General features: G+C 40.0%; 1 protein-coding gene across 1 annotated transcript; it reads right to left on the bottom strand.

The window, feature by feature from the left end:
* Positions 1-782: 782 nt before the first annotated feature.
* Positions 783-10,248, bottom strand: plek (pleckstrin). Its single transcript, XM_037686509.1, has 9 exons — positions 10,207-10,248; positions 4,786-4,941; positions 4,323-4,504; positions 2,484-2,575; positions 2,186-2,370; positions 1,432-1,536; positions 1,211-1,294; positions 1,070-1,139; positions 783-922 (listed from the first exon to the last, which is right to left on the bottom strand). The coding sequence occupies exons 1-9, from the start codon at positions 10,246-10,248 to the stop codon at positions 783-785; spliced, it is 1,056 nt and encodes a 351-aa protein (XP_037542437.1).
* Between the last annotated feature and the right edge of the window lie 459 nt (positions 10,249-10,707).

Raw genomic sequence — 10,707 nt, 5'->3', positions numbered from 1 at the left:
AATAAGAATACCTCTGTATTCCTGTCTACATATTCATGTAATCAACCTAAAAACCTCCAAATTCAGATAATAAAAACTATACATTAAAATGTGAAAATGCTTTTTTTCCAATCGCTAATCACAAGAAGGTGAAGAAGACATTTTGATAAGGTAATATGGCAAAATGGACATCAGAACTTAGCTTAACAACATTTTCCACAGAGTTTTTTTTTTTTTTTTTGCATGTCAGGTTTGTTCAACAAAAGAGTAGAAATGTTAAAAATGTTCAGTATTTTTTTTTTTTCCAAACATTTTAACTTCTCTTCAGGAGTTCATGTACAGTCGCCTTCAAGTTTCTGGTGTTAATGTGTTTCAAACACAATGATTAATGCAGTGCTAATTTCTAAGATTTATGCAAAAAAATAAAAATAAAGTAAACTTGAGCACAATTTCTCAGCATTTACTAGTGACTACGTGTCACTGTTCAAGTTATTTGTCTTGTATTAATGAACCAAACATGGCTTTTTCAGTTGCAAGGTTACGTAAATGTTTATTCATGTATTTATATAAAACAAATTACTATTTACCGATGGGCCCCCCAAAAATATTCCCCAGCCCCCCCAGCTAAATTTTTCTGGAGCCGGGTCTGGCGCTCAATAGTCCAGAAATTACAGTAATACTGTTCAAAACTGAAACTTTTCCGTGACTCCACATTTAAAGAGAACAACCCAAACGTGTGATGGTAATTTGCTTTTGTTAAAACAGCAGCTGGCAGATATTCCTGCTCTGCTCCACAGCTTCTGTTATTTTCCACATTTTGACACAGCCTGTATTGCTTTGATCCACTCCTTTCTTTCTTCAGCGGTTGCAGCTTGGAGGAAGTAGTGAGTCTCATCTGCAGTGATGATCTCAAAGAGGTTGCCATCAATGTCGTACTTTTTGGCTAAAAAAAAAGAAGAAGAAGAAAAAAGAGTTAAAAGGACTCCATTGAAGAGAATCCATTCTGACAGTACAGACGAGTTATTTATTTATATATTTATTTATTTGACGCAGCGGGGGAGCAGCATGTGGATCCTACAGCTTCACTCACCATCAGGCGCAGACTCCACAGCTGTAACCACAGCCCCACGGAGATGAATGGATCCCAGGGGGTCATCACCCTGACATAAAAAAAAAAGTTTTTTTCAATAATGTTTTAAAAGTTAAAGTTCCTCCAAATCAGTGGATTTACCTTTGAAGGATCATAATAATGAATATAAGCAGGGTCGTCTCGCAGAATAAACTTCCGCACCTTCCAGTTTTTCCTTCTATGTCCCTGTGTGAAAACAGGATGAACGTACGGATCTTCTTTCAGAAATTTATGTGAAAGTGAGAGGTGTTTTCCAGTTCCAAATAAGAAGACATTGTCATGCTTGCAAATATGCTTTTTCTTGTTTGTTTGTTTGTTTGTACCTGCTTAAGTAAACAACCCTGTTTTATGATGTTTCCTCTGAATTCCTCCTTCAACAGAACATCTTCATCACTGGAGCAGCCTTCACAGAAGAACCCACTATCTGCCTGAAAGACCAAACGTGCATACAGATAGTACCCAAAAAGTTTAGACATGTAATTTTACAAGTTTCTCCACAAAATACAATTTACCGACTTGTATTTTTGGGTTATTTATGCAAAACTTTCTTTAAAATTGAATGCATCATATCTGCTGCTGATGAAAGTCAACCACATACATGCAATATATTTGCTTGGGTCTGTGCGTGTGCTTGTGTGTGGCTGTTACCAAATTATCTTAACCACTGGAAAAATTGTATGAACCAATCAATCAATGCTTGGAATCACACAAATTCAAGATGGCCACCACAGCGAGCTGAAATTAGCTTAGTTAGCTTTAAAGACAGGCTGGTAAAAATAACGGTTAAATAGAATAAATAACAGACATAAAGCGAACATTTGACTTAACAGTAGCAGGGAGTTATTCACAGCATATATTTGTGCTATCACATAGGATTGCTCTAAAAGTTATTTTTGAGGTTTTAGCCAAAAATAGCAGCAGCTCCAACAACTCTGTTACTTCTCTACACAAGATGATTTTAGGCTAAAACTCTGGCATGAAAGGCAGCAGGTGATATGAAATGCTACTAGGAATGCTAAACCTTGGATGTTAAATGTGTGTGTATATATATATATATATATAGTGAGCTGTACTCACAAAGTAGTACAGAGCCTTTGTATCATTTAAGAAGGTTGCTTGCACAGCACACTCTGCTCCCTCTTTGGAGAGGTCACCTGCAGCCTGGAGAAAGCCCTCGTTCAGAAGCCCAGTTGCTAACATGAGCGCCTCTGGGCTGTTTCTCGCTTTTCCCTTCACAACCAGCCATTCTACCACTGTCGCACCTTTGTAAAGAACAAAGAGAAGCAGAAAAAGTGATGAAAACATGTGAAGGGTAAAAATAAGACCAAAAAAACAACTTTTTTACACCTCTATTAACCAAACCCGAGTGGTGTACCTGTGAAGCAGTGGTTAAAAACTCGATTATCTTGCTCCAGTTTCAGTTCCTTCACTCCATCATCCTGGTCTTTCAACAGCGCATACAGCTCACTGAGAAAGCACATTGTGAGCCCACTCAGTATGACTTTGTTTTATTATTTATCATTAACTGCAAGATCTTGACCCACATTTTCAGAAGACAGTATTTAAATAAATCACAGTCAGAAAGGGAAGAAAACAGCTGCTTGAACAATTGCCATATTTTCCGGCGTGTAAGTCACAGTTTTTTGCATAGTCCTGCGCATTATATGCCGAAGCGACTTATATAAGGTTTTTTTTTTTCATATTCATAACGCAATTTTTGATGGACACTTTAAATGTTCATTCAAACTAATAAGAACCATGTAAACATTACCATTTGCAGATGCTAGAGGCGTGAGAGGGCTCTCTAGGCTTTCGACAACTACTGGTAGGCATATATGTTGTTCCTGTACCACTACCCCTGCCCCCCGCCAGACATTGAGCATTAAAGTTCATTTATTAAAGAAAAAAGTTAAACTGATGCACATCTTTGCTATAATGTCGAGCAAACAAATAATTGTTTTTGTGTTAATCTTGTTAAATTTCGAAGAACTGCAACAGCAAGTCCTCCCGTGCATGCTCGCATCACTCAGCTGGTGCAGGCGAAGGAACGCCAGAGAGCTCACAGCTCCAGCATACCTCTGCCACCCATGGCGGTGTCATGCCAAAACTCGGCCCACGTTTCCCGGGGGTCAGCAGTGACGCGTAATAAATGCGACTTATACGCCAAAGCGACATATATGCCGAAGTGACTTATATTTTAGTTTAATTTAGTTTAGTTTTATACATTTGTCTTGGAATCTAGCAGTTTTTTTGGTTTTGTTACCTTTTTCCTTTTAGCCATCCTATTTGTTAAAAAAAAAAAAACAAAAAAAAAAAAACTGTAGTATGAGTTTTTATAACTGCTTATTGTTGTTGCTGTTGTCCATTGTTGTCATCTTTCTTTGTTGAAATCAGGTCTCTCTTGTAAATGAGTCCTCGAGGCTCAATGGGATTTACCTGTATAAATAAAGGTTGATTGATGATGAAGCAACTTATATGTATTATATATTATATGTATGTATGCATGTACTTATATGTATTATATATTATATGCATGTATATATTATATGTACGGTATTATATATTATACTTATATACCTCCCTCCCTCCCTCCATCAGTGAGGACTACTAGGTAAAAGGGCCTTCTCCTAATCCGCTCCTGTTTCTTGGACTATCTTGCAAAAAGACATGAAGCTCTCGACCTTGATCTCTCGAAGTGACTTTAAACATAAGTTCCTGGCAAAAACCAATGCAGACATGTTCCTGTTTTTAGTTTTCAAAATTGCCTTATAATCTAGCTGTTTTTTGCTACTATTCCGCTTGATTGTCCTTTTGGTTGCTATTTTGTTTTGATTTGTAAAAAAACAAAAAAAAAAGAGAATCTTACTTTTGTATACCTGTGCCTATTTTATGACTGTCTATTGTTGTCGTTGTTATTCAATGTTGTCATCACTCTTTGTTAAGAAATCAGGTCTCTCTTGTAAATGAGTCCCAGAGGCTCAATGGGATTAACCTGTCTAAATAAAGGTTGAATGATTTAATATTTTTTTTCCTCTTCACTATCTTTTTTGTCTGATGCGACTTAAACGCCAGAAAATACGGTACACCTTCTGCTATCAAGTACTTTCAATGTGGGTAGTTTGGCTTTACCACGATTCAGTTCTTAAGAAAATAATCAGATTCTTGTAATCATCAAATTACTGTTAAAATGCAAGAAGATTTTTTTGGAACCTACGCAAGGTTGACTTTTTCAGGAAGGCGGATGGAGCGCCTTGTGGACCTCCTGGCAAACTTCTTCCCATCCTTCATACAGTTGATGGCTCTCTTGATGTCCTTCACCCAGAGCTCTCTTTCCTCTATGTGTGATGCTTGAAAGAAATGGTCTTGTTTTTTCTCTGTGGTAATCTTGAAGACCAGCTAAATCAAGCATTTAGTCAAGTCAGTCAAACTTTTGGTTTGAACATTCTCACACTTAAGGCTTTTTTTCCCCTTTAGAGACAAGAAAAATCAACATCTAACACAGCTGGTAAATTAGAAGAAAAATAATACACAAAAAAGCAGCTGTTTTGGTGTAATCAGGTTTTTCAATTCTGTGTTGTAATTCTCACATTATCTGCCACAATGATTATTTTCACAGCTCTAATCCCAGCGTGCTTGTTCTCAATTATGCTGGAGTGGTTTGCTTGACATTTTCTTACCATTCTCTTGCTGAAATCTTGACAGGGGCTGGTGAGTGCGGCTCCCTTCAGAGGGATCATTCCTTTCGGAGAACGGTCCGTTTTCTTTTTATAGAACTCCAAACCATCGTCTGACAACACCACCCACACTGCCTTCCAGGAGTTTAATACTGTACCCTGAGGATTGATACGAAACAGGCAGCCTTGAAGCAAAAGTGCAAAAAGCTTGGTGGAGTTTGTAGCTGCTGCATGCCGAGACTTAACCAAACTGTTTGATTTATGCCTGTTTTTTTCTAATCTTTGTTACTGCTAAACATATTGGCTTTCAGTTTTCTTCCTCATTCTTTAAAAAATAAAATAAAACAAATCTGAAACACCACCACCTGCAGGAAGGGCCATAAAAGTCAGATGCATGATGTCCTGAGCAGTGGCTGAAGGCGGAGATCTTGGCGTTCTGACCTTGGCTTACCAAAGCTGGCTCTTGGGACATGGAATGTAACCTTTCTGGCGGGGAAAGAGCCTTAGCTTGTGCGAAAGGTTGAGAGGTACAGACTAGATATAGTTGGGCTCACCTTGGTGTACAGCATAGGCTCTGGAAACGAGGGAGGCTGTCAAGCTGAAGAAAGAGTCCTATCAGGCCTTGCCAGTGGGACTCTGGAGGCAGCTGAGAAGTAGTGGAGGGCCAAGCTGTCCGCAGCCTTGGCTGTTGATGAGGCAAAAACTCAGATGTGGGAGTAGTTCAGTGAGGCCTTGAATAGAGACTCTCGGTTGGCTCCGAGGAGATTCTGGCAAACCATCAGTTAGCTGAGGAGAGGGAAAGAAGCACTTTACTAACACTGTGTTCAGTAAAGGTGGGGTGTTGTTGACCTCAACCAGTGATGTCGTTGGGAGGTGGAAGAAATACTTCTCGGACCTTCTCAATCCCACCAGCACATCTTCCGTGGAGGAAGCTGAGTCAGGGGACTTTGGGGTTGACCCATACATGACTGTGGCTGAGATCACCGAGGTAGTTAAAAAGCTTTGAGGCAGCAGGGTTTCAGGAGTGGAAGAGATTCACCCTGATTTCCTTAAGGCTCTGGATTTTGTGAGGCTGTCTTGGTTTACATGTCTTTGCAATGTCGCATGGACATTGGAGGCAGTACCACTGGATTGGCAGACTGGGGTGGTGGTTCTCCTCTTCAAAAAGGGGGGACCGGAGGGTGTGCTCCAGTTATTGGGCATCACTCTCTTTAGCCTCCCTGGTAAGGTATATTCAGGGGTACTGGAGAAGCGAGTCCGATCGTTGGTCAAACCTCAGATCCAGGAGGATCAATGTGGGTTCCGTCCTGGCCGTGGAACACTGGATCAGCTCTTTACCCCCACAAGGGTCCTTGAGGGGTCATGGGAGTTTGCCCATCCAGTCTACATGTGTTTTATGGACTTGGAGAAGACATTCAACCGTGTTCCTCAGAGTACACTGTGGGGGGTGCTCCGTGAGCATAGGATTGGGGACCCGTTGTTACGGGCTGTTCAGTCCCTATACAAGTGGTGCGAGAGTTTGGTTTACATTGCTGGTAGTAAGTCGGCCCCCTTAAGGGTGGGAGTTGGACTCTGCCAGGACTGCCCATTGTCACCGATTTTGTTCATAACTTTTATGAACATAATTTCTTGGTACAGCCAGCTGGCAGAGTGTTTCCGGTTTGGTGGCCTCAGGATTCCGTCTCTGCTCTTTGCAGATGATGTGATCCTATTGGTATCATCATGCCGTGATCTTCATCTCTCACTGGAGCGGTTTGCAGCCTAATGTGAAGCGGTTGGGATGAGAATCAGCACATCCAAATCTGAGGCCATGGTCCTCAACCATAAATGGGTGGATTGTTCTCTTCAGGTCAAGGGTGAGGTTCTGCCTCAAGTGGAGGAGTTCAAGTATCTTGGGTTTTGTTCACGAGTGAGTGAAAAATGGAGCATGAGATTGACAGACATATTGGTGCAGCATCTGCAGTATTGCAGACTCTGTACCGGTCCATTGTGGTGAAGACAGAGCTGAGCTGTAAGGCAAAGCTCTCTGTTTACTGTTCGGTTTATGTTCCTACTCTCACCTATGGTCATGAGCTCTGGGTATTGCCCAAAAGAATAAGATCGCAGATACAGGTGGTTGAAATGAGTTTCCTTTGCTGAGTAGCTAGACTCTCCCTTAGAGATGGGGTGAGAATTTCAATAATCCGGGAGAGACTCAGAGTAGAACTGCTACTCCTCCATGTCGAGAGGAGTCACTTGAGGTGGTTTGGGCATCTGGTAAGGATGCCCCCTGGGAACCTCCCTAGGGAGGTACTTCGGGCATGTCTGACTGGGAGAAGACCCCGGGGAAGACCCAGGATACGCTGGAGAGACTATGTCTCTCGGTTGGCCTGGGAACGCCTTGGAATCCTCCCAGAAGAGCTGAAAGATGTGACTTTGGAAAGAGATGTCTCTGCCTCCCTGCTCAAGCTGCTGCCCCCGTGACCCAACTTCGGAATAAGCAGAAGGTAATGGATGGATGGATGGAAATCTGAAACACCACCATCTATCACACTTCCATCTTAAATATTCATATTTCAGTTCTTGTTTCAGAAATGGGCAACAGAATCATGTGTAAATGATAGAAAAATGTGAGTTTGTGAAGCCAGGATATGTAGCTTAGCTTAGTCTTCTTCGTCCCCTTTGGGAAATAAGGCCATAATCAGCTGCCTCTTCTTGCTTCTGTCAATGAACACATGTGCTTCATCCCACGTAAGACTGATCTCTTGCAGCTCTGGTGCCACTGTCCATCGCCATGTTGGTTTTTGAACGTCCTTATTTCCTTTTACCAGGTAGTGTCCAACACAATGCTATTTTAGGTATACGCCAGCTGTTCATCCTCAGTATATGACCCCAGCCATTTAAGATGAACGTGTTTTATCTCCACCCTCAAACTGTCACATTTGTTCTTCTGGTATAGATCATCATTAGTCATTCTTAAGAGCCACAGTATGTCACATGTTCTCCTCAGATAGCTGTCATGAAAGCCATCCAGTTTTTTTTCATATTGATCTGTGTTATACTCCAACACTCAGAACCATATAGCAAAAAATATTTAATGTTGCCGTTTGACAGCCTAGGCTTGGTTTGGAGGTGATAAAGCTTTGACTTCCAGATAAGCCACAGTCTGGTCAAAGCAACATGTGCTTTTCCCAACCATACTAAAATGTCTTCACTAAATGTATTATTGTTGCTCATAAAACTTTCAAGGAAATAAAATTCCCGAACAACCTCAAGTGGTTTGTTATGCACAGTGACTGGTGCACTGCTGTTGGATTGATACACATGACATGGATTTTGGTGGTACTGGTGTTCAGGCCAGTCTGCTGTGCAAATCAGTGTAGCCTCTTTATCTTTTCCTGTAAATGACACATTTTTGTGGACTCTTTTTCATCTCACAGTCTTTGTTCCTATACATTTTGCTGTATTCATTGCTGAAGTATGGGTGATTTGGAGCTGATCATCTTGGCATTTAGCTGTTTCTGTACTATTTTATTATATTTCAGGAGTTAACCATTCTTTATTATTTCTCTTTCTAAAGCTTAAGATGTTGATAGTAATCTCTTCATATGTGGTCTGTTCTGGGCAGAATACCCAGATGCCTACATCTGGGCAGCAGTTACCTGCATCCAGATGGAAGCAATCTAAACTCACCATGGAATGGGTGATCAGGATCTGCCAGATTCCACCTGGTCTTGTTCACTGACCTCATCTTGTGTAGGTTAGTGATGTTCTGTAGAGCTATGCCAGCAGTTTTGCTGCACACCCTGACAATCCCCAAGAGTTTGTTCCTGTTTTTGCATGTCAAAAGTCCAAACCAACAGATGAAGGTGAAAGGTGACAGTGAAATCAATCACACAATTGTTTTCCAGATGTCTGCAAATAGCTTGCCATTCTTATTTATCATGCTCCAGCCATGTTTCACAGCATATTCAAAGTGGGTGCTGTCATTCCCAAAGCTTAGCAATCATGTTCCTCATGTTCAACAGCATGTCATGCTGTGGGACCTTCAAAACTTCTGTTTGTAGCTGTTCATTCCTGTTGTCTTTGTCCTCGACCTCAGCTTCATTGGTAGGTGAACAGCATTGCAATATGATGTTTTATGACTATTTATATTTATTATTTACTAGTTGTATTATGTCTATTTATGTTGCTTTGCTGTGGTAGATTTTTTTGATGCCTAAAACCATGCCCTGTCTTGGTGTGAGAGATCTTTTTTTTATACCTCTCTCCTTATATTTTTCTTCCATTTTTTCTTATCTAAGCAACAAGGGCAGCACATCTTTTGAAGCTGCAATGGTTTATTTTCATTTCAAAACTAAAACAAGATTTATGCAATAACCCTTTAACTAGACTATTGTAGTGTGGCCATTTTCACTCCATCATGAAGATTTTCAGAAGAGAAATTACGACATTGTATTCTTCCTCTTAAGCAAAAAATGCAACAGAAATAAAGTATACGTGCTTCATAATGTGATGAAAACAAGAAGGCAAATGCAAACAGGGAAATATCACCAGATGTGAACAAAAGAGGAACTTGAGCTCACAAAAGAGCTCGCTGCACCTGCGATTAACATGCCAGAAGTTTAGAGAGCAGCAGTTACACTTAGCTATCTCTATGCAGAAGAAAATACGTGAGCATGGGTAGTTAGTAGGAGAAAAGATCACATTCAAACAGCAAATCTAGAAAAAAAACAACATCTAATTTGCATGTTGAAAAGGACATACATCGACATAGATCTCTGTCTTGCAGCTGTAATTTGTTGTGGTGTGTGTTGTTGTGGATTTTGCAGTATATTTAAACTTGTTGCAGTCCAAGGCTGTGAGAGGATTCATGTATGGGTGAAAGTCTGCAAGAATCAAACAAAAATAAAGCATTTCACATGTTTTTTTCTCAATTTAGTGAGTGAACTTGGTTTCTGTTTCAGCTCTAGAACAGAAGTGTGATGTGTTCTGGCACAACTTTGTGACATCGGTTTCATTTAAATGTTGTTTTAATGTGAAACAAATAAAGGTTGGATGTAACAGTAACACCTGTAACTCTGTCACTTTGTCCAGTTTACCATTTTTACATGTTGCTTTTGGTTTATTTTCATTATCACTACAGTTGTTCTCTTACATTTGATTAAAAAAACGGAAATGTAACGTGGCAAAAGAAACCTCTCGTATCATCTGCGGACTCATTCTACAATTCAGTCATTCATTTTTGTGTTATACAACATGTGTCGCTTGACAGACAAACCATTTTAAATATATTTTGGATTTATAAATATAAATGTATTCTATGTCATAAAATGCTTAGGTTGCCAATCATAATAGTATTAAATAAATACAATAAAACAAAAAAGCACAGTGTTAGTTACAGATTTGTTAGGAATTTTAGAAGTTTGTATGCAGATATTTTACCTTTTTCACCAAGTATCCCTCTCTGATCTCTTGCGGCTCCATTACTGAGCTCTCGGCTGCTGTCGGCTGCAACTTGTCACTGTTTAAGCAAAGGTTAAAGCTGTTTCACACCCATTTCTCACACTCCCCATTTCTGTAGAAACCACAGAAGTTGCATTGAGACGCAGAAGCAGGAAGTTGTGCCACTGGGTGTGTGACTATGATTACTGGTCAATCTGCTTCTGTTGTCTTGTATTATTAGCGACTGCTGCTGCTGCACCGGCTGCTGTCTGTTATATTTAAAGAGGTAGCTTCAGCAACTTTGACATTTTTTAACCCATTTTATTTACTGTGATCTCAGAGCGATAAGAAAAGAATCACATTTAAAGACAAGCTTACAGTAAATAAAATTAACCTGTCACATTTTAATCTAAATTAAACTCATGTCTGTCGCTTTATACATTATTACGTACACCACATAACACAGTTGTTTAATATATATTTTTTATTTTCTTCCACTCT

The sequence above is a fragment of the Nematolebias whitei genome, chromosome 1, assembly GCF_014905685.2.
Source record: "Nematolebias whitei isolate Nwh7 chromosome 1, NemWhi1, whole genome shotgun sequence".
NCBI classification, from domain to species: Eukaryota; Metazoa; Chordata; class Actinopteri; order Cyprinodontiformes; family Rivulidae; genus Nematolebias; species Nematolebias whitei.
The sequence above is the reverse complement of the archived record's forward strand: the minus strand, read 5'-3'. Positions and strand labels throughout refer to the sequence as shown.

Excerpts from the sequence above, each read along its gene's own strand:
- plek (XM_037686509.1), bottom strand. The coding sequence starts at position 10,248 with ATGGAGCCGCAAGAGATCAGAGAGGGATACTTGGTGAAAAAG. Across the intron at positions 4,942-10,206 it reads AGGGATACTTGGTGAAAAAG|GGTACAGTATTAAACTCCTG; the intron begins GTAAAATATCTG and ends ATCAATCCTCAG. Across the intron at positions 1,140-1,210 it reads ATTATTATGATCCTTCAAAG|GGTGATGACCCCCTGGGATC; the intron begins GTAAATCCACTG and ends TTTTTATGTCAG.